The sequence below is a fragment of the Meleagris gallopavo genome, chromosome 5 (genome assembly GCF_905368555.1).
Source record: "Meleagris gallopavo chromosome 5, MGAL_WU_HG_1.1, whole genome shotgun sequence".
Lineage (NCBI taxonomy): Eukaryota > Metazoa > Chordata > Aves > Galliformes > Phasianidae > Meleagris > Meleagris gallopavo.
This window is the reverse complement of record NC_139408.1, coordinates 25,958,319-25,981,266: the sequence shown is the minus strand read 5'-3', so window position 1 is coordinate 25,981,266 and position 22,948 is coordinate 25,958,319. Positions and strand designations below refer to the sequence as shown.

Below are 22,948 nucleotides of genomic sequence, written 5' to 3'. Positions count from 1 at the left end.
TGTTTTTAAAAATTTAAATAGGGGTGGAGGGACAAAAACAACAGCAGTGCTTTATTTTATATTCTCTCCTCCTCTTTCTAGGTTTTAGTTCCTACCACAGTGTCTATGGTTGGAAAACACTTAGGAGTGAGGAAAGATCACCCTGGCTTAAAGAACAAAGAAAATGATGAAAACAGCGGTCCCACGACCACCGTTTTTGTAGGCAACATTTCTGAGAAGGCCTCGGACATGCTCATACGGCAGCTTCTAGCAGTAAGTGTAGTGGGCTGCCTGTTAACTTTAATCCCTGGCTAATAAATAAAGTTGTGAGTAGTGAAACTGAAACTAAACGCAGAGTTGGTCGTACTCACTGGATTAGCAGTCCAGGGGGTTTGACCTTAAACTGGTAAATAAGGGAAGAGTAATTTTTTTTTTTTAGTTGTGTATGTCAGTGAATATAGACATGGCTTGTTTTTAGTAGAGCTTATTTTTTTCACTTTGTGTGCATGCACCAAGTGTTAACTTTTTTTAATGTTTCAAACAAAATACTCAAATGTTATTTATCTTTAATGCAGAAATGTGGCTTGGTTTTGAGTTGGAAGAGAGTGCAAGGGGCATCTGGAAAACTTCAAGGTAACGTTCACGCTTTTCAAAATCTCTGAGCAAAGTAATGTTTTTATTACTTGGCAGATTTTGAAATGTTTGACATGCTGTTATTTTAATAGTGTATTTAATATCTTAAAACAATACTTAACTGTTAAATGCTTCCTGATATAGAGTTAGTGTTTTCTGTCCTTGAAATCAACACAGAGAAAAAAGCAAAATTGCGAAAGATTAAATGTAAAACTATATTTGAGGGGACAAATGTTCACTTTTCTGAGACTAAATCAGGTGTTTATAGACCATCTTTGAGAGATTGTTACCAGCCTGCACTTAAGTTCCGGGGGAGTGGAATTGCAGTGCTATCAGTAGTCATTGCCATTACTGTGTATCATCCTTAACCTCCTTAACAGGAGGCTTTCCTTATTAAAAGTTTTTCATCCCTATTGTACTGACTTTTTTACTATAATCTTTGTCCAGTGGATGTATGAAACAATTATGGCTATTCTTCACTGTTAATGTTTTCCTATATTCTTCTATTTTAATATTTCTTATAATTTAATATTATAATAATTTTTTTCATCTCTCATATATGATTATTTAATTTTCACAATATTTTTTTTCCCTCACTACTTTCTGTAACTGTTGTGAAATGCTCTAGATTAATGCTGTACTGTTGAGTGATGTCCTTGATCTTCAGGCAATTGCAAATCTGAGATGTCTCTTTGTATAGGCTACATTTGTTAGCTAAGATCGTTTAGAATGCTTTCCAAACTATACTGTTGTGCATTGCTTTGACTTCATTCACAAGGCTATTCTTTATATCAAAAGTTAATGCAATTAATTATCTTTCTGTATCTTTGTTTTGTTTTAAAAAGAGCAGTATCTATGTTCAAAGTTTGATTCAAAACATAATGCTTGTTTGTTTAAAGAAAGCTAATTACCTATAGAGCTTTAACGCATTTGCTTCTCATTTTAATCATCCATTTCAGCCTTTGGATTTTGTGAATACAAAGAACCAGAATCCACACTACGGGCACTGAGACTACTCCATGACCTCCAGATAGGAGAGAAGAAACTACTAGTAAAAGTTGATGCAAAGACAAAGGCTCAGCTAGATGAATGGAAAGCAAAGAAAAAGGCTTCTAATGGGGTGTGTATATCATATATGACTTGTATTATTTTGACAGGAGGACAATGTAATGTGCTTTTTAGATCAGACTGTGAGCTGGTCTTCTAGTTTCTTTTCTTGTCTCTGCCACTAATTCACTTTAGGTTTTTGCCAGAATCGAATTAATGAGTCTGAGGATGCAATGAAAGGAAATGAAGTGGAAGCTCTACTTTCACAAGTACTCTTGAAAACTTATACCGTGTTTACAACAAATGATTGAATTAACCCACTTAGAGCTATTTAAGATTTATTATCCCTTTTAGGTGAACTTACACAACATTGTAGGTTAACACAAACACAGTTATGTACAAATTAGCTTTGTTTCACTTTTACAGCCATAGAATCATAAAATATCCTGAGATAGAAGGAACCCATGAGGATTGATTCCAACTCCTGACTCTGCACAGGGCAATCTAAGAATTAAATTATATATCTACAAGCACTGCACAAATGCTTCTTTGAGACTGACAACCTTGGAGTCGCGAATGCTTGCCCTGGGAAGTTGTTCCAGTGCCTTTTTCATCCTCTCGATATAAAAAATTCTTCCTTTCTTAAGATCCAGTCTAAATTTTCCCTGATGCAGCTTTAAGCCATTCTTTTGTCCTGTCACCAATGCACAAATGAGCACCTCCCTCTATGCTCTCTCTCACGAAGAAAATATAGACAGGAATGAGGTCATCTGTTAGGCCTCCTGTAAGTTGAAAAAAACAAATGTCTTCAGTTGAGCCTTCTTGATGATGTCCTGTGATTGTTTCACCACGTTTGTTGCCATCCTGTGGACACGCTGTACTGTTTTTTTTTTAAACACCTTACGTGCAGTAGCTCAAAAGTACACACAGTACTCAAGGTGAGACTGCACCAGTGCCGATTAAACTGGGACAGTCCCTACCTTTGAGCAGCTAACTGTGCTGTCCCTGGTACGCCTCGGGACATGGGTGGCCCCTTTGGCTGCTGGGGCATATTGTTCATCACAGCTGAGGTTTAATCTGCTCATACTTATTTATAAAATACACCTGAATCTATGGAATGAATTAAAAATTAATTCTAAAGTTCATCTGTACCATATGATTCTGTTGCTTCAGTTTTGTTTAAAAATTCTTAAGTTTATAAACTCCAGATTTGTTACTTTGCCAGAGTTTGCAAACTAACTGCCTGTTCTTTCCCGTTTATTGACAAATCTTCTGGAACAAGTTAATGAAAAGGAAAGAAGTTCATAATTCAGTAGATGATGTAGGTATCAGACAGTGGGCAGTCATATCTCAAGTTTGTGTGTTAAAATTAATCTCATGTATTTCTTAGCTAAAATAATGCATCTTGTGTCACAGCTTGTTGAGCTTGGTCTTTAGCGATCTTAAAGTACCATAGATGCCTTAAGATATTTAGTATTTAAAACAATTACTTTCTGTAAAATGGAATTGAATAGGCTCTTGTTCAGGAAACTCAATCACATGAGAAAATCAATTTTTAGAAGGTTTAGGTTTGCTAATAAAAGTCTGTAAAGTGAATTGCAAACACACAAGTACTTCTAGTTCCTTTTAATGAGTTTGTTTTTTATGAGAACTAGATGTATAGTCATCACTTGAAACACTTGATGTTTTTGACTACGTACCTAGTGTATAGTAATAAATGCAGTAAATGCTCAGTAAAGCAGACTACTAGCACAATGAGTTTTGAATGAAGTAATACATTAACTGTGAACCTAGATACAGATTTGTTTGCCCTCTTCCATTCAGACTTCCTTCTTTCTTCTTAGTATCATTTGTAATATTACTAGGTTTAAAATGTCAGTGAAGCTTTTGTACAGTTAATGAATTTTATTTCCCATGAGCTCTTGTGGGTTTGGGGGCAGTTGATTTAGCTCCAAACATCTTTTTCGTGGTAGTACTGCGAAGAAAGGCTGAGAATTGCCAAGGAATGTTGATAAAGTGTATTTTAATAATTCTGCTTGAGGTTCTTTTCATTGATGTGCAGGTGCTGCATCTTTTCTTCAAAATTTTAAAGAAATCAAACATATACACTAACACAGAATTTCTTCAGGACACATCAAACAAATCTTTATCTAGTTACCTTCTCTACCTGATCACTTCTGCTTCGACCTTTTCAGTTCCACTCCCTTAAATCCAAATGAATCCTACCTTCCACCCCTCACTCTTAGCTGTTGCTCTGACCATTCTTTTCTCATTCTATTTGCCCCGTATTGCTTAATGACACCCAGCTGGATTCTTGTGTGAGATTCCTTTAAAAAAAAAAAAAAAAAAAAAACTGAAGGGATTGAGAGGTGAGCTGTCTTGCTTAGTGTGCACATTGCTGTTTTACCTCATCGTATGGAATTTAGTTAAATGAACATTGTGTTTGTTCCCTTCAATCACTAAGGTGGAAAGGGGAAAACAGATGAGAGAAACTGTGTCAGTTCTGTGGAACTAGTCAGCAATGCTAAGAAAATGTTTGCTGTGCAAGGAATACTTACATCTAACAAAGTTTCTTCAGTATAATTCTCTGTTAATAAGTTGCAATTTTAAAGTTATAGATGGACATTTATAGTGCGTGGCACCTCAGTAGGCATTGAGGAACTGATTCTGAAACAGCTTAAAGGTTGTGAAGGAAACAGGACAGAAGCTTTTGACCATGAGGGGAATTATAATGATTGCCTTTCGATGTGTGCTCTTTTTCCTTAGTCACCCGTTATCTGTTCTATTTTATTTTGCAATCCTATGTCTGCTCTCAACTGCCATTCCACAAGTAAAACTGTGATCCCTTTATTACTGCTACTGTGAGAAGATCTGAGTAAAAATAAAGCAGTTGGTTACTACTTGGAGATTGTTTTAATAAAAACTGTGTGAATTAATGGGATGACAAAAGGTGAACTTCTAAAGTAAAACTAATATTATTCTCAATTTGTTGATTCCTGTTACTTTGCCATTTTTCCTTAGAATTCCAGACCAGAGACTACAAATGATGATGATGAAGCACTGGATGAGGAAACGAAGAGAAGAGATCAGATAATTAAAGGGGCCATTGATGTCTTAATACGAGAATATTCCAGCGAGCTCAATGCCCCCTCCCAGGAATCTGACTCTCACCCCAGGAAGAAGAAAAAGGAAAAGAAGGAGGACGTATGTGTTTTGATTTTGGACAAAGCAGATTTTTCTTCAGCTCACCTTTATATAATGGCCAAACCTTGTGCAAACGCTTTTAACCTAAACTCATGATGAAAAACCAGATCAACAAGCATTGATGTCAGCAACAGTTTCATGTTTTATGCTGAAAACTAGTCAGTTATAGAAACTATCCTTTCAGGATAGTTAAGGAATCTAAGCACCTAAGCTTCTTGGAACAACAGTTTTGAATCTGGGCAGGTTTGAGTTGACCTTTCATCCCTCTGAAGGTGGAAATACTGAATTGAATGCAGTTTAAACTGCATGTGCATGCAGGTTTTTCAGATGAGAACTTTAAAAACAACTGTAAAAACTTTCTGCATACTTTGCATTTTCATTAAATAATGCCAGGGCACTTTTGTAATGTGCAGAGATTTGCTCTGGTAGTTTTTGACAAATTTCTCTCTTTCCTTGTAGTATGCATTCTTTTAGCGTACCTTGATCCAACCTGGTTGCAGCTGTTTCTCCACATGTGGATGAACTTCGTTAGTCATATATGTGTGCCTCACAAATTTTGGGAAGGATCCTTCAGGGATGAAAGGCATATTATAATCTTCTTACTTTACAAAATCACTTTTACACGCATGTGTCAATTTGGCTGGAATTTTTCAGCTGGTTTTACTATATTGTGTAATGCAAAAAAATTGTTAAGCAGGAATGAATGTTCTGGTTTAGACCTGCTTCTGTGAATGACCTTTTTGTGGTTTAAAACAAACTCTGGAGAAGAGGGATTAAGAATGAACAAACTCAGACTTAGCTTTTCCAGCCAAATTTCTAACCATGGGAAAATGGAGTCTTACACTTGCCATTCTGCACCTAATATGAAAGATTGGAGAATTGTTTGACCAAGATTTTTACCCACTTAAGTCTTCTGTAAAGTACCTATTCCAAAGTCAATAATGCAGTTTCAGATATTTATGGGGTTTAAGTGTGGTGCAAGAAGTAACATCTCCCTCAGGGAGTGAATGTATCTTCCCCATAACATTATTAGCCATGGCTAACCCAAGGCATAAGAGTGCTGAGCTGAGAATTTGTCTTTCTTTTCTCTCCCTTCCTTTGGGAGAAGATGCTTTCTTGGATGAGAATTAACAAATAAGTCACTGTCTAATGCTATCAGCTATGTTTTTTGTTAGATGCATTGTTAAAATGTAAAATTGTCCTGTGAGTACATTTATATGGCAATGAATAAGGACAGGTAGTTACATGCTGTAAGAGAGCATCAGTCTTGAAAGAGATGAGTGCTGAGTATGTCACTGGGACAGAAAGACACTCTGCTAGTTTTCTGTGAAGTAAAATTTGACCGATCTGAGCTAGTCAAGTGGATAAAATATGCTTTTAGCACTTGTGGATTGAAATTTCACCCCATCATTCCTCCCATATTGGGAAGAAGGAAAAGAAACTTGAAATTGCCATCATTGGCCTGTGTGGATAGAGGTGGGAGTGAAGAGATGGTCCTAGCTCATTGTTCTCTTGGCCATAAGAGAAGAGAGAGGAGGACTGTGGTCTCGTGGGAAAGGGAAGATGGATGCAGATATGTATGTGTGGGGGGTGGGGAAGCTTGCTAGCTTTGGGGCTTTTGTGCCCTGAAGGGCAGAGGGGCAAGGAAAACTCCCACCGATGTTAGAAACTGAGTCTGGTGTTAGTTCTTATGGATGAAGGCATGTCTGATATGGGGGAGTTGAAAATGTGTGCGGGGAACTGAGAGTGAGTGGAATCTGTTTTTCAATTTCGAGCACGGGGGAACCTCGCTAATTCGCACTACTAGTTAGTAGGTGCAACTTACCAAATTTTGCGAATTAGCGAGTAAATCAAGACTCGTGCACCACAAATATACTGATTGTATTGGCAAGTGTAGCTTAGTCTTGTTTATGATGTCTTCATAGCATACTAATATCCTGTAGTATACTTGATGATTCAGTGAAGTCTTAATAATATGAGACATCACTGTCTATTGAAGTAGTTCAGAGAAGGGAGAATTAGCGAGGTTCTTCTGTAATTTTGTTGAATCAAGAAATAAGATCACAGCAATACAATATTGCTTTATAGTACAAACATACAAAACATTGTTTTTCAGAGTAGTATGCAATCTATTTTTAAAAAAAAAAATCTCCGTGGATTTTTCCGCAGATTTTCCGCAGATTTCCAGTGGCCCCACTGATACCTTATCCACTCATCACCAAGGTTCGTTTACATTGTAGGCTTTGACAATGACTGTGTTTACTGCTAGTTGCCAGATTTGTGACTCTTGTCCATCTGATTTTTTTATTTTTATTTTTTTTCACTCATTAACATCAGACTGTCAGGTTTGGTACTGCAGAAGGACTTTATTTATCTCTTACAAGACTGGTTGAAAAATTCTAACCTTCAGCTTTTCTCTTGTTCTCCTGTGTCTGTACAAACAGCTCTTAATGCTTCTCCTCCTGTCCCCCTTGTTTTTTAGGAGGATATAAATGCTATAGAAATGGAGGAAGACAAAAGAGACCTGATATCAAGAGAGATCAGTAAATTCAGAGACACACACAAGGTAGTATTCTTGTTTTTGCGCTTAATACAAATTAGAATTTTTCAAAATCCAAAAAGACACTATTATAAAATTTAGCAGTACATTGCAATATCACTTAAAATGATGCTTATATTAGGTTTAATATACATGTAACTCTTTACCAGTCAAAAAAGACAATTACCACGTTAAAGTGGCCCTTGACATCTTTATGCTAAGGCTTTTGATTGCTACTGATTATTTTTCAGTCTTCTCACTTTAACATGAATAAAGGCAACTTAAGTTTCTTCACATACATTAAGTCAAGATATTTATAGCTAAAGGCTAAATGGGGCTGCAGTGTAAGACATACACTTGAGTGTGTTTCTGTAGGTAGATTTATAACATAATCCAAGATTTTATGAAGAGTTGAAAGTTGAATTAAATTTAAGTCTTTTATTTTAGTAGTTCTAAGTTAAGAGTGGGGGAAAGATTAAAAATAGGTCAGTGGTTACCAGACTTACCAAACTTTAGATGCATGGAAGAACTGTAAATTCCCATAAAGCTAATCTATTCATTGACCCCCACCATTATGATAGAGATCATATGGTGACTAATGCAAGATGAAACTCACAGCTTGGAAAGTAACATGGAATAGGATGTAAGTATGAGCTTCTGTTTTTTATTATACTTATGGATGCCCCCTCAGAAAAATATGCAAAGGGGTAACTGGCTTGGAAATGTTTGTGTACATTAAATCCCACCTTAGCTCTCACTTAAGGAAGTTTCCATTAATGCTATCGCATCTGTGAATGTTTCTGCTTTGTAGAATGAAACGATATATCATAAAGCACAACTATGCATGTAATGTTTTGTTTTAATGTTTAGCTTAAAGTTGATATTATTTTTCCCCTACGAAACTGGAATGGCCCTTGGTGTAGGGAGATAGCAGCACACTCCTCTTTTGAGCCCGTGCTCGTGTCTCAAAATACCCTGTAATCAACGTTAATGAAAAAGTTGAAGCTACATCTAGGTGGAGTACACCCCCGTTACTCAGCTTTACCATGTGTAGTTACTGAAGCTGGTACCATCTTTTCGTGCAACTTAATCTGTGTAAACGCAAGTGACTGCACATTGCTAGATGTATATGCATTTGGTTTTTCACTTGACCAGAGTTGTTAGAGGTGAACATGTGGGGAAAAATTCTAGAAGAAGTCACCTGGAGAAGTGCAGCAATTCAGCGTGAAACTGATTCACAGTGGAACTTCAGTAGAACTGTGTTCAATTCCAAGCCCCAACAAGCCACTGTTATTAAGATACAAACAAATAATATGCTTAACAAAAACAAGAGCAAATAAAAAAAAGTGCTTAATTGTTCCAGATGCTTTCGGGCATATTCTGCCTTTAATCCTTATTACTGGGGGACTATTCTTGTTACTTAACATCAAAGTCAAACTGAAAATAGTCACTGTATACATTGGATATCTTTAAAAGGGGCTGTTGAATCTTTAGCAGCTGGTTAGTGAGCACAGTGAACCTTTGCATGTTTTTGGTATGAGTTTATAAAACAATAACCATAGACTGTCAGGGTATCAGGATTGCAGGGGGCGTCCATTTACAGCACGGACGAGTCTGAAGAGAGCTCAAGGTAAGATTTATAATTTTTCTACCTGTTCATTTCTGTTCATTACTTCAATATATCAGATACCATTCCCGTCCCATTACCCTTTGAGATCCTCTTGTTTAGCCTGATAGAAGTTGAGGTCAGATTTAGATTGTGAAGTAGGCTGATTTTTATTTTTTTTTCCAATTGGATTTTAAGGAAGCGGACCTACATAATGGGTTTTCATATACAAGGCTGTGTGTTTGCACATGTGTAAACTTTATTTTTAAGTTTAAAAAAAAAATAAAATTTTTTTCACCACAAAGTTTGAGTGGCAAAAAAGCAGTTCTACAAAAGAAATTTCTATTGGAACATCTAAGATAACCTGTAAGTATCAACCACTTCAGTATATAAACTTTTTTAAAAGTATATGAAATTTGAGGTAAGTTGGATTTTTAGAAGTTGGCAGCCTAGTTTAGCATCTGACTAGACTGAGGTTTAATACTATAAAGCTCCTGTAAAATATGGTCCTTTAGAAATTGATTTTCAGCCCCATGTATCTCGTAGAATCCAAGTTTTGTTTTTCATACCAATTTTCTACCTATTTCCTACCATTTTTAGTCCCTTTTTCCTTTTGTGATTTTAATGTATCCAATATTGGTTTGCCTGTATTGTGCTATTGATGCAGAGTAGTTTCAATGGATACATTAATCACTAGTGAATTAGCTTTATTTCTGTAATCTTTTGTTGGTTCTCTGGTCCCTGTGCCTATGGCAGAAGAACATTTATCAGGTAAGATTGCTTTTTAAAGTTGTCTTACATGCTTTGTTTAAAAGAAAAGAAAAAAAAAAAAACAGAATGCTGTTTGATTGTTCCAGTTTTTAATTTCATTTCAGTGATGGTAAACGTGGAGCCAAAGGGGATAAACATGTTTATTCTGCTCAATATTTTTTCAAAAAAAAAAAAAAGTGGTATTCTGGCATCTGTCAGGTTGAAATTTGGTATACTTGGTTGTTATTTGGTATATTTGTGAACCGTGTACTTGCTCTTCCTCCCAGAAACATAGCTTGTAGGCAAGGTTAATCCAGTGTTGGCGGTCCATGTCCTAGCACAGCATCTGTAAGTTAACACATAACAATTGCTTCCAAGGATGGATTTATCTATCATTCTGTTGATGTATTTTCTATTGTCTTATAGGAATTCTGGTCATAGGAACTGTTTCTAATTGAAATTTTAAAAATGGCAATTTTGCACAATTTTTAGTAAAACTGTAGCAGGTAACCCTTTAGTTTCTGTGTTTCAAAAGAGCTATTTCCAACCTTTTTTTTAACTCTCTCCATATTGCAGTGGTGGAAGTTAAGGATTCCATTCTGCAGAGTCCAATTTTTACCAATGAACTGTTAGATTTTTTTAGGGAGTGAAAGGTTGCAGCTCTCTTCACTGTTAAACCACATGCACCATGTGTAAGTGGAAAAAATTTTTTTACCCAACTTTTCTTATAGGGTTGTTTCGGTCTGCCAAGACTTCTTGAAAACAGTGTCCCAGTAAGCATTCCACTGAAATATATTCTTGTTGAACAGGATTAAATTTTGTTAGCTAGAAGTTCCCTCTGCTTGTACCCAAGTGGCTTATAGGACCAGTGGAATCTGTGGCCCATTTGAGTCATGACTGGCAATGCACTGTGTATGTCAGTGCAGTTTAGTCAGCTTATTGAGGCCAGCCCGGCTCTGCTAAGGTTGGAGATTGCTGGTCTGTGTAGATCTATGCTTTTGCACGAAATCTAGTCTTGTGATTGCTGCATTTTGATTTTATACTTATGAGTTCCAAAAAACCCACCAAACCCTCTTTAATATTTTAAAATCAGTGGCGGTTTTGGTATTTCCATTACCAGCCTTGTGTGTTGCGTCGGGAATATCCGGTTCCTGTAACTACAGAATTAACTATGTAAGTTCTCTTGTTGGTTTTTAGAAACTGGAGGAGGAAAAAGGCAAAAAGGAGAAAGAAAGACAGGAAATTGAAAAAGAACGCAGAGAAAGAGAAAGGGAACGGGAGCGTGAACGAGAAAGGAGAGAGCGTGAAAGAGAAAGGGAACGGGAGCGTGAACGAGAGAAGGAAAAGGAACGGGAGCGTGAACGGGAGCGAGATAGGGATCGTGACCGAACTAAAGACCGAGACAGAGACCGAGAACGGGACAGAGATCGGGACAGAGATCGTGAAAGAAGTTCGGATCGCAACAAGGATCGGAGCAGATCAAGGTAGTACGCTTAAGGTTGCTCTCTGTTTCGGTTATTTCTAGTGTGGTTCACTGAGTCTCTAGTTCAGCCCAGAAGCTGCTGTTCAAAATAAGAATGGCCCTTTTGGATGAATGAATGAAAAAAGGAAATTGAAATTTTAGAGAAGATTCTATCTACACTAATCAGAAGAGTACTTGGTTTCCTGCACAACGTAGGAACATAAGGACTGTAGTAAGCAGCCGTCATCCAACCATGACTTAAGTATACAGGTTTTATCGAGTCTTCATTTTTTCATTAGTAATTTTGTTTGTCTTGAAGTGTTCTGATGTCTTCACCGTTCTTTGCCTTAAATATTTTCATCTTCTTCGCATATGTGGATGTTTGTTTTTTTTTTTTAAAGCAAGAGAGTGACTCTTCCAGTCTTAAATTATGATTCATAATGTCTAGGTGCTACCATTTTCGTCTTCACCATAGGAGAAACAGCAGTTACACTTTACATTTTCTTGTAAGCGGGGCTTATATTATCTGTAAGCCATGGAAATGTGAAGGATATATTAAGCATACCTTTTTATGTGGCATTTTTAGCTGTCACTTGTTTATAGAGAACTACAAACGTATCCTAATAAATGAGTTGCTATGTCCTTACGCTTAATTTCTGTAGATATTCCTATTAAATAGTTGCAGTGCTCAAACAACTACTTACATATATTCAAGAACTATTTATCTCAAAGTCCTGATTTATGCCCACTGCTGTATTGGCTAATCATCCTGTATAATTGCACAAGAAAGACAACTTGCAAGATGGTGTAAGTAGTGCATTATACACTTAAAAGTACATCATTTCATTGAATAGATGAGAAGGGCTCTGTACATAAAGTTGGACTTCTTGCTTTCTTCAGAGAAAAAAGCAGAGACAGGGAAAGAGAACGAGAAAGAGAACGAGAGCGTGAAAGGGAACGGGAAAGAGAACGGGAACGAGAACGAGAAAAGGATAAAAAGAGAGACAGAGAAGAAGATGAAGAAGATGCCTATGAACGCCGAAAGTTAGAGAGGAAACTGCGGGAAAAAGAAGCTGCGTATCAAGAGGTAGGTTGGAATTTCTTACATTGCTTAATTATTTCTGGGTCCTAGCAACTGTTTTTCTGCAAAACGTGCCATTCCTTCTCTCTCTTCTTTTCTAAATATACTTGTAATCTTCTGACAGTGTGAATTGGGGCAGAGTATTTCAGTCAGTCAAAAGAACGTTGGATTCTTTGTTCCACAGTCGTAAACTATAACTAATTTTGCTTAATTTTAATGTTTCCTAAACAATAATATAGTTATCTTAAAAGTAGTTCTGCTGCTTTTCATTTGCTTGAGTCCGGATTGTATGCTTCTGTTGTAGCGTCTTAAAAACTGGGAAATCAGAGAGAGGAAGAAAAGTCGAGAATATGAAAAAGAGGCTGAAAGAGAAGAAGAAAGAAGGAGGGAAATGGTAAGGCTTAGTTTTACCTGTCACTTTTTTCCCCTTGTTCTTTGTGTCCCACTTAGAAAGGACTGTTCTCTTGCAATCTTTATGCAGCGTTAGTGCTTTCATTTTGTATACACACGTATACAAAAATTTGAGTTAATAGACTTGAAAAAGATGTTGAATAGAAGCAGGATTACTATTGAGAGTCCTGAGCAATTCAGCGACTTGATCTTGTGAAGATAAGCAATGAGAGGTCTTAGGCAGCTGTAAAAGCACTGTGGTTTGATCATCGTGCACAATTCTCTCTGTAATCTAAATTTTTCATCAGATTTTTTCAAAATCTATCTTCTCTATGTTATACCAATAGAACTAAAGCAGCATTTCTGTTTCCAGCCCTCTCATGTGCCTGAACCTTATGTAATACTAAGCGCTGCTAAATTTCTGTGGTTATTTCATAACTGATGAACTAAAGCCAGTTACCAGTATAACACCTGGAAATGTAGTCTGAAATCACAGCTTTAGAAGGTGTATACTTCCACAGTTTAATAGTTTTCCTTGTTTAAAAAAATTATTTAAATGATGTTCGTATTTCACTCCATAATTATCATAATTATCCCAGAGAAGGAGAAAATACAAGAGTAAGAGTAGGTAGGAGGTGGAGTGGCATTTGCTACAAAACAAACAAAATGAAAAGTGAGGAAGAATAAAAAAAATAAAAGACATTGTTCTACGTGAAATTAAATCCCTCCCTTCTCTCCCCCGCTCTCCAAAAAAAAAAAAAAAAAAAGTGGTTGAGAATTGTTGTTTTAACTCCAGTAGGCAGCTAAGTCCCACACAGCTTCTTGCTCCCTCCTTCCCACTGGGATGAGGAGGAGAACTGGAAAAGTTAAGATGAGAAAACTCTTGGGTTGAGGTTAAAACAGTTTTAATAGGTAAAACAATGAAAGTTGCACAAGCAAGCAAAATAAGAAATTAATTTACTGCTTCCTAGCAGCAGGCTAATGTTTAGCATTTTCCAGGAAAACTAGGCCTCATCATATGTAGCAGTTACTTGAGAAGACAAATGCTGTAACTCTAAAGGTTTCCCCTTTCTCCTTTCCCCTAACTTTTATTATGAGCACAGTGTCATATGGTATTTCCATTTTCTGTTGAAAACTCTTTATTTGAAGCATTGACTTGTTAAAAATATTACTAGATTTTAAACCAGAAATAATATTGTTTATGCTTTGATGTCTTGCAGGCAAAAGAAGCTAAGCGTTTAAAAGAATTCTTAGAAGATTATGATGATGACAGAGATGATCCAAAATATTACAGGTATGTCTTTATGTTGATTCCAGGCAAGAAAATATTCACCAATCATTTTAACAAAATTGTGGAGTTTGTTGGCAGAGGCTTATGGAGTTTCATGTTTGAATAATTAAGTGGTGATTTAAGGCTCATAAGTATCCAAATTATTTTAGCACTGCTTAAGTGTTGAAGGGAAAAGGCAAAGTCCTTAAGAGCTACTTACTGGTGACTGGGAGTAGCTATTCCTTCCTACTACTTAACTTTCAAGTCAGGCACAGCACAGGTTAATGTAAGTAGAAAATAAGGTTAGGGCAGGCAGGGAGACAGGACGAAGCTTATTTCTAAATAGTTCGCTACAAGGAAGCTGTAAATTGTATCAAGAACAAGCATATTAGGGATGAGATTCACCTTGGGACTAACTGAAACTTGCATCAGACTAAGATATCAGAACTGGTTCTTGTCACGCATAGCTTTATAAAATTTGGTTATTTTCCTGAAAAGATCAGTAGTCTCATTCTCTGTTTAATGGGATGGGAGGCAAATTTTATACTGATTCCAGTAAGTTTGCCTCCCCTCCCATTAAACAGAGAATGAGACTGCTGTAGGGATATTTTTTTCCTGTTTAAAAAAAAGGGGGGGGGGGACGGGACAAAGTACTTTTATGCTCTAACTTATTAAGTGCAGTACATCAATATCAGGTACTTCTTGCATTGTCATACAAGGTTATAATTGGAATGTTCTTTTAAAGTACAAATTTTGTACCTTTTGCAGGGGTAGTGCTCTTCAGAAGAGACTCCGAGACCGAGAGAAAGAGATGGAAGCAGATGAGCGGGACAGGAAGAGAGAAAAGGAAGAATTAGAAGAAATCAGGCAGCGCCTTCTGGCAGAAGGACACCCAGATCCAGATGCAGAGCTTCAGAGGGTAAGTAGCTGTTAGTCCAACAGGAAAAAAAAAAAATCCTTAATATTCTGCTCATCTTAAGTGATATTAAAATGTGTTTAGTAAGCTAAAGATTAAATGATTAATACGCGATTCACTGTTTTTAAAAAATAAATCAAGCAAGCAGTAAAAGACTAGAAATGAGAGATCGCTTCAGATGCGTCTGTCGATGGAGTTTCTAAACAAGCCAGTAATTCTCAATAAAATGACAGTACTTGTATATATTCTTAAGTAACATTTCTGTTTTTGAACAGTGCTGTTTTTAGAGAGCTTATTTGCTAATTCTGTTTCATTGTAGATGGAGCAGGAGGCTGAACGCCGTAGGCAGCCACAAATCAAACAAGAGCCAGAGTCTGAGGAAGAAGAGGAGGAAAAAGCAGAAAAAGAAGAAAAAAGAGAAGAACCAGAGGAAGAAGAGGAAGAGCCTGAACAGAAGCCCTGCCTTAAGCCAACATTACGACCAATTAGTTCTGCCCCGTCTGTTTCTTCTGCTAGCGGAAATGCAACCCCTAACACACCTGGTGATGAATCTCCCTGTGGCATTATTATCCCCCATGAAAATTCACCTGATCAGCAACAGCCGGAGGAGCATCGGCCCAAAATAGGACTTAGCCTCAAACTAGGTGAGTTTACAGCTTTCTGTTAACGTTCAAATGGGTTTGCAATGGAAAAAAAAAAGGCAAGATGACAACATAGTTTCCCAAATACATTGTACATTTTGACGTGTTTTTTAAGTGTTGTTATCCATGTGCTCTGCATATGGAGTATATAAATTTTTCTTCTAAAATGTAGAGTGGAGTCGTCTAGTCATCCTAAAGGATTAGCTCTAAACTGAGATTAGTTATTTTACTTTGAAGGTTTCTAAGCGTCTCTTGTAAAGATCTTTGTTAGCTTTCATTAATGTAAGTATATGTTAATTAAGTCTTAGATACTTCCCATATTTATTCACAAGGACCCTTTCAAAACAAAGAAACTGGAAATGAGGTTTTTTTTTCCACTCTTAACGTAGTCCCATGAATTGATGACAGTTGCAGTTGGAGCATGAGCATAGAGTTCCTTAGCTCTTTAGCAATTTCTTAGTGTTTAAAAAAACAAAACATTTTTGTTCAGAGCACCGGAACTAACAATAATTGTTTTCAAGGTTTGTTCATTTATTATTTTGAACTATACTAAGGCTGTAGTCTGAGCTCACACTAATGTTACAACATGAATGAGGAGCAACTGAGTGCTATTAGTCTAACAGTTTTAATGTTTTTCCTACAACTGGATTCATAGTTAACTTTCACCTTGTTGCTTTGCCTCTGCCAAGGTTTGAAATCGTGTTATTCTTTCCCTCTCTCAGTAAGGGATGTTAATTGGTTTTAGGGTAATAAGGGAGGGCTGCCTATTTTTCTGGAACCTTGAAGCTCAGCTTGACCTATACATCTAAATAGCAAATTTGGAGATTTGACATTTATGTAACACAAACTGATATTCATCAAAAAATGTGTGAAGAGCAAATTAGGTTTAGTTACAGTTCATGAATATTTAATTCTGATTGTAGGTGCCTGCAATAGTCCTAATCAGCCTAATGCTGTAAAAAGGAAGAAGCTTGCTGTGGATAGTGTTTTCAATAAATTCGATGATGAAGACAGTGATGATGTGCCCCGGAAAAGGAAACTTGTCCCCCTGGATTATGGAGATGAAGATAAAAGCAACATCAAAGGCAGTGTCAATACAGAGGAAAAACGCAAACATATTAAGAGTCTCATTGAGAAGATCCCCACAGCAAAACCAGAGCTCTTTGCATATCCTCTTGACTGGTCAATTGTGGATTCGGTAAGTTAATTTCTTAACCATGCTCAAGCAGCCTGATTTTTCCAAACAAACCTTGGAATTTGAATAGGGGTGTAGCATTCCTAGTACTTCAGTGGCTTGAAGCAGCACTATTAAATGGAATTGAACTTAAATATTATTTTTTTTCTCCATGTTTAGTTCTTATTCTGAAGTATGACTACTTATTTTTGTTTGGTCTCTTGAGTTGATAACACTCCTGAGTTGTCTAGTAATATTATGAATGGGGAGAGAAAAAAAGTCTTATTAAAAAAAAAAAAAGTTTCTGAATGGCTGTCAAAAATATTGATGCCCAAATCACTGTGTTCTCAGTTGGTACCTAAATATTTGTAGGTTGCTCTGAGAGTAATGCCTCCTATTTATTTCTGTAGAAACTACAACAGATACAAAGAGCATAAAAACACTATTAGATGTAACAAATTCTCAGCTACAAAACACTGTTCTTCAACATAGTCATCACTATTGGATTTGCATTTTCACCAATGGTGAATAAGAGCCCGCATGCTGCACTTAAATAAATAAATAAAAATCTATACTAGCTGAGATAGTCTACATAAATGTTCAGCAAGTATCATTGGGTGCAATTTTCACCTCATTAAGGAATTCCACATCTTTGCATCGTATGTACTTTCATGTCCTATGCTATTTTACCAGTCTGCCCCTCTGCTGTCATCTGTTGCATGTCAACAATATATAATGGAATACTGGTGGGAAGGTTCAACCTTCTACTTCCATACCACCAACTCCCACCTCTGACATTGTGAGCCAATAAAATACGAGACATTTACTTTTGGAGCAGTCATCTTTCACTGAGCTGTTTGTTTTGGGTCTTCTGGCTGCCTTTTTGGCAGTAATTTTTCAGGGTAATAAAATTTATGAAAATAACGGTGTGATTTTTTTTTTTTTCTTTCAGACACTAATGGAACGTCGAATTAGACCGTGGATCAACAAGAAAATAATAGAATATATTGGTGAAGAAGAAGCTACACTAGTTGACTTTGTTTGTTCTAAGGTTAGTATCTTCTAGGTCTTTTCGAAGTCTGGATTTTATTGCCAATTAAAGCTGCAGGAATAGTAGCAGTATCTGTTGTTTGAAGGCAGTCTGTTCTTACCTTCTCTATAATTTATAATATTGGTAGCAGAGATGATTAAGGTACTTCAGGTTAGTATGTACACTATTTTACAAGTTATCTCCTTGAATACTTTTTGTACATGCCGGATGCTGTTTACATTTAGCACTCTACTCCATAAGGACATCTGAAGTGACCAGGTGACAAAAGCAGTTGTTGTACCTGATAATTTTACCATTTAATTTCAGATAAATATTTAGTTTGCCATGAACATTTTTAAGTTTACAGAATTGGATGTGTGTGAATTCAGAGAAAAACAGTAGGCTGACATCATAAGAGTTTTAAATTAACAGTAACTAAAAAGATTTTTTTTTTTAATTTCTTTGGTAGTAGACAAATATCAAGGTATTAGACCTAGCACTAGAAGACATTCTCCCATTCCTCTCAGTCATGTGTGTCACTTGTTTAAACTAAACTCTGCGTAGATTATTCCATCAAATTAAATACTGCTTTCATGGTATATTCATAAGGGCTTGCCTCAGTTTATATTTTACTGGCTGCAGGATCGAGTCCAGAGAGTGGTGGTCAATGTTTCAATGTCTGGATGGAGATTGATGATGAGTGGTGTCCCCCAGGGGTTCGTGCTGGGGCCGATACTCTTTAATAACTTCATTGGTGACGTTGAGAGTGGGGTCAAGTGCAGCCTCAGCAAGTTTGCTGATGGCACCAAGCTGTGTGGTATAGTTGGCACACCAGAGGGACCTAGATAGGCTTTTGAGCTTTTTGAGTTGGGCCCAGGTGAACCTGATGAGATTCAAGAGATCTAAATCCAAGATTTTGTTCTTGGGTCAAGGCAGCCCTTATTAGCAGTACAAGGAGGCGGAATGAAAGGATCAAGCGCGGCCCTGCTGAAAAAGATCTGGGGGTACTGGTGGATGGGAAGCTGGCCATGAGTCAGCAGTGTGTTCTCGCAGCCTGGAAAGCGAACCATATCCTGGGCTGTATCAAAATAAGTGTAGCCAGCAGGTCAAGGGAGATGAACCTGTCCCTTTACTCTGTGCTGGTGAGGCCTCACCTGGAGTACTGTGTCCAAATGTGGAGTCCTCATAGATGAGAGATGTGGACCTGTTGGAGTGCATCCAGAGAAGGACCACAAAAATGATCTGTGGAATGGAACACATCTCCTATGAGGACAGGCTGAGAGAACTGGAGCTCTTCAGCCTGGAGAGGAGAGAGCTTGCGAGGTGACCTCATAGCGGCCTTTCAGTATCTAAAGGGAAGCTACAGGAAAAAAGGGATTGGACTCTTTAGTAGGGTTAGTGGTGACAGGACAAGGGGAAATGGATTAGATTTAGGTTAGATAGAAGGAAAAAATCTACAGCAAGGGTGGTAAGGCAGTGGAACAGGCTGCCTGCCCAGTGATGTGGTTGATGCCCCACCGCTGGAGACTTCAAAGATGAGGCTGGATAAGGCCCTGTGCAGGCTGATCTAGCTGTGCATCTTCCTATTCATTGTAGGGGGGTTGGATTAGGTGGCCTTCAGTGGTCCCTTCCAACTCGAAGGATTTTATGTGTAAGGGCTACTTCATGAAGCAAATGGAGTGATTGTTTTGTGGCATGAGTGGTTAATAGAAAGTGAAAAATAGAAAATATTTGTCAAGTTCAAATTATATTTAAAAGAATGTCATTTTCTAGTTTTGAAGGACAGCCTTATGATTCTAGAAAATTGAAATCCTTAAAATACTTCAAGACAGATGGAAAACTGCACTAGAATGATAGAGCAAATTTTGCTTCACTCTTCCTGCAAGAATTCACTGTTGAAGGAAGAAGAGTTTACCAAAGATGTCAAATAGCCAGCAAATAGAGACTGTGTTGAATCTCTGGAGCTTGCTAGAACTTGTTCCTCAGTAACAAGCCATAAACTTGCACTCACTGTAATTAAATCTAATGAACTTTTAAATTTTGCCCTGGCTAATGCTAGAAACTAATGAATTGGAAACACTGTTGTCTGTGCAAAGTATTAAAAATTCTTAAGAAGTAGCAATTTTTTCCCCCCAAAGACATTCATATAGTTTACTTTGACTTTTCAGACCAAAAACATTTATTTCTTTCAGGTTATGGCTCACAGTTCACCACAGAGCATACTGGATGACGTTGCCATGGTAAGCAGAAATTGTCTAACTGATGTACCTTCTGCATTGCACAGAAGCTAGTAGTCAATTATGTGAATTAGTAGGAGTCCGTAACAAATATTTGGTGTTCATAGAACGTGCATACTGTAGGTACATATGATAGCTGTTTTGATTAAATAGCTTATGCTAGCACAGAGATGATATTCTAGTTATGGCCTCTAGGTAGAAAACAGTGATCTCTGCTGGGAAACTCTTTGTATTTGGAAATGTAGAACAAGGATTCTGTCCCTAGCAATAGAAGTAAGATTTGACAATAGTAGAACTGTACCAGAAATGTGAACTTCCGTTTACTCTCTTGTAATTACATCTTCTGATTTGTTTTATGGAGAGTCTGTTCCTAATTACACAAGAGTGTAACAAAGGTCGAGTCAGATAAGTGCAGGACAGGTAAAACCCTGGAAGTTTATCCAGTCCTTCACTCAGTGTTAACTTTGATCATATTACCTCCACTGCATTGGAATTGGGTATTAAGTGATCTTCTGGCTGCAGACTGTGATATGTCTGCTAGAATTAATCATCATTACTAGAATCCCTAACCTAAAAAATAATGTATAAAATGTGTGTTTCTTACAGGTACTAGATGAAGAAGCTGAAGTTTTCATAGTCAAAATGTGGAGGTTGTTGATATACGAGACAGAAGCCAAGAAGATTGGTCTAGTGAAATAAAGCACTCTTCTTGCTTCTAGGGTTCCATTTCAATTTTTGCTTTTTTTCCCTATCATCCAAGGACTTCAGATTTTCTCTGTTCTCAGAGACTTGAGACCTGTATTTTTTTATGTAGAAAATGTGAATTTTTTTTTTTTGTCCTCTGCTTAGAGGCCCCTTCTACCCTTCTCAGTTATCTGAAATCCTGCATTGGTTCTCTTTATAATTCACCAGGTACAATTACCGGTATGTTTTATAAGCTGCAGCTACTGTACAGCTCTCTGGTAATCTTATGTTACTTTGATTCTTGTAAATATTAAAAAAAAAAAAAAAAAAGCCCCTCTTTTGCAAAATATTTGCACTTAATATGGAACTATTCTCAGTTACAGATTTAAATTTAATTTAAACTAAGTGGTTAGAGCTGCTTTCACAGAACAGTTTTGTGTGTTTTCTGGTCTCCTTACCTAATTCTGGAAAAGGAGTTTCCTCAGACTTCTGGTCCTGACATGAACCATTACTGGTTTTATTATATCATTGCCCATTTAGCTACCAATAAAGCTGGAAGTTGATTTTCTGCAGATTACTCTGCTTCTTTCCTAGGAAGTGCAAATTAGAGGAAGCTTTTAATTTGCTCTCCTAAAACAAGAAGAGGACCTCAGTAAGTGCTTTTTTTTTTTTTTTTTTTAAACCTTGCATATTTTTTGCTCAATTTCATTTTTATCACTTCTTTATTGTCCCTTGTCTCCAAAATAAATTGTTTTGTTTTTTTTTTTTAAGAAATAATTTTTAAAAACTTTTTTAAGAATGTAAGGAGGAAAGAAAACGCACATGCTTGGGAAGCTTCAGAGTTGTAACTGAGTGTAGTAGTTGACAAAAACTAAACCATAAGTTTTCAAACACAGCTGAAGTCTTGTTTTTATCCATACTGTTAAAACTAGCCCTGACTTTTGTTTTCTACTGTAAGCAGTCTATTGTCCACAAAAAGAGGGTTGTATTTTACTGCCTTGTTTGTATGGATTTTTATAAATAGGCTGATGTGATATAGATGATGAGATGTACTGTAAACTGCATTTTTTATCTCATACCCAGGTAAGAAGACAAATCAATAATGTGCTATGAACTGTTCTGATTGCAGGAGGACTGTGTTCCAGGGAGCAAACTATCTCAAAAACACTTAATTTTTAAACAAAATTCTTAATAGCAAACAAATTAAGTAAAGGTGTTCCAGCATCTCTATATTGTATTTAATTGAAGGATACAGGTTGACCTGTTCAGAAAACATAACTGTGACCTTGAGTTACTAGTTCTTTGTATCTGGAGAGGAGACTTGAAAACACTGTTCTTAACAAATGGGATCGTGTAAAGGTTCCACCATGTAAATATTTCAAATATTAAAAATGTATATATTTGATTTGAGGACTGACATTCTGAGTCTTGTGCAGTATGCAATTTTTTTTAACAGTGCTTTCTGAATCAATGAATCAACATGTGCTCACAAATTAGAGTGTTGGGGTTTTTTAAACTTCCACCTCATCTAGAACTTAAACTGGAATGTTAACCATCCAGGTAATTGAGATTTGCATCTGTAGTGGGAGGAAGTAGGAATGATCACTGTATTGGGTACAATGTCATAGAATCATAGGAGGGTTTAGGTTGGAAGGGACCTTAAAGCCCACCCAATCCCAACCTCGTGCTGTGGGCAGGACTGCCACCCACCACATCAGGTTGCCCAAGGCCTATCCAACCTGGCCTTGATCCCCTCCAGGGTTGGGGTATATATGGCTGCATATGCCACAATACATTTTATGATTTAAATAAAGTATTTCAGCTTGTGTGTAGAGGAAGAGTAGCAGTGTATGCCTGCCAGAGCTGGATGTACGTGGCATTGATCTGGACATTGCTTGGAGCTGGGCTTTTCCACTTAACCTGTTAATCTGCCTGCATCTTGTGAGAACCCCACAGTGCTGTTTAGAACATGTGAGTACATCATGTAATCAAAGTACTGTTTCCACTACAGTGCACTGGAGAGAAGTGAAGAAACCACAGACAAATTCATTACTAAGAATGATCTGCTTTTATATTCTTATTAATTTGAGATTTTTTTTTTGTTACAATATTTGCATGTTCGCATATTCCTTTGGTGTTTCCCACTTAGGACTTCCTGTCATCTCTCTGTGCTAAAGTAACAGGCAGCATAGTGGCCCACCTGTGAGCTGGGGAAGGCCACCAACTTAGTTTATTTTTTCCATCTTCTATTTTTTTATTACTCTTAGAAAAGCACTGGATTTTATGCTTTTATTAAGGGAGGTCC

General features: G+C 37.0%; 1 protein-coding gene across 3 annotated transcripts in view; it reads left to right on the top strand.

Moving 5' to 3' along the window:
* Nucleotides 1–22,062, top strand: part of RBM25 (RNA binding motif protein 25) — a 33,100-nt gene extending 11,038 nt beyond the window's left edge. For 2 of the 3 annotated variants that reach the window (XM_085224868.1, XM_085224869.1), the window contains exons 4-19: nucleotides 82–252; nucleotides 555–612; nucleotides 1,572–1,732; nucleotides 4,681–4,863; nucleotides 7,033–7,086; nucleotides 7,346–7,429; nucleotides 10,956–11,242; nucleotides 12,121–12,307; nucleotides 12,606–12,695; nucleotides 13,912–13,985; nucleotides 14,730–14,880; nucleotides 15,197–15,521; nucleotides 16,442–16,716; nucleotides 17,645–17,743; nucleotides 19,915–19,962; nucleotides 20,566–22,062. In XM_085224868.1, the coding sequence (XP_085080994.1) occupies nucleotides 82–252; nucleotides 555–612; nucleotides 1,572–1,732; nucleotides 4,681–4,863; nucleotides 7,033–7,086; nucleotides 7,346–7,429; nucleotides 10,956–11,242; nucleotides 12,121–12,307; nucleotides 12,606–12,695; nucleotides 13,912–13,985; nucleotides 14,730–14,880; nucleotides 15,197–15,521; nucleotides 16,442–16,716; nucleotides 17,645–17,743; nucleotides 19,915–19,962; nucleotides 20,566–20,658 (2,340 nt within the window). In that variant the 3' untranslated portion in view covers nucleotides 20,659–22,062. The remainder of the gene's footprint in view (nucleotides 1–81; nucleotides 253–554; nucleotides 613–1,571; nucleotides 1,733–4,680; nucleotides 4,864–7,032; nucleotides 7,087–7,345; nucleotides 7,430–10,955; nucleotides 11,243–12,120; nucleotides 12,308–12,605; nucleotides 12,696–13,911; nucleotides 13,986–14,729; nucleotides 14,881–15,196; nucleotides 15,522–16,441; nucleotides 16,717–17,644; nucleotides 17,744–19,914; nucleotides 19,963–20,565) is intronic. The other variant, XM_085224870.1, reaches the window with a different exon arrangement.
* The last annotated feature ends 886 nt before the right edge of the window (nucleotides 22,063–22,948 follow it).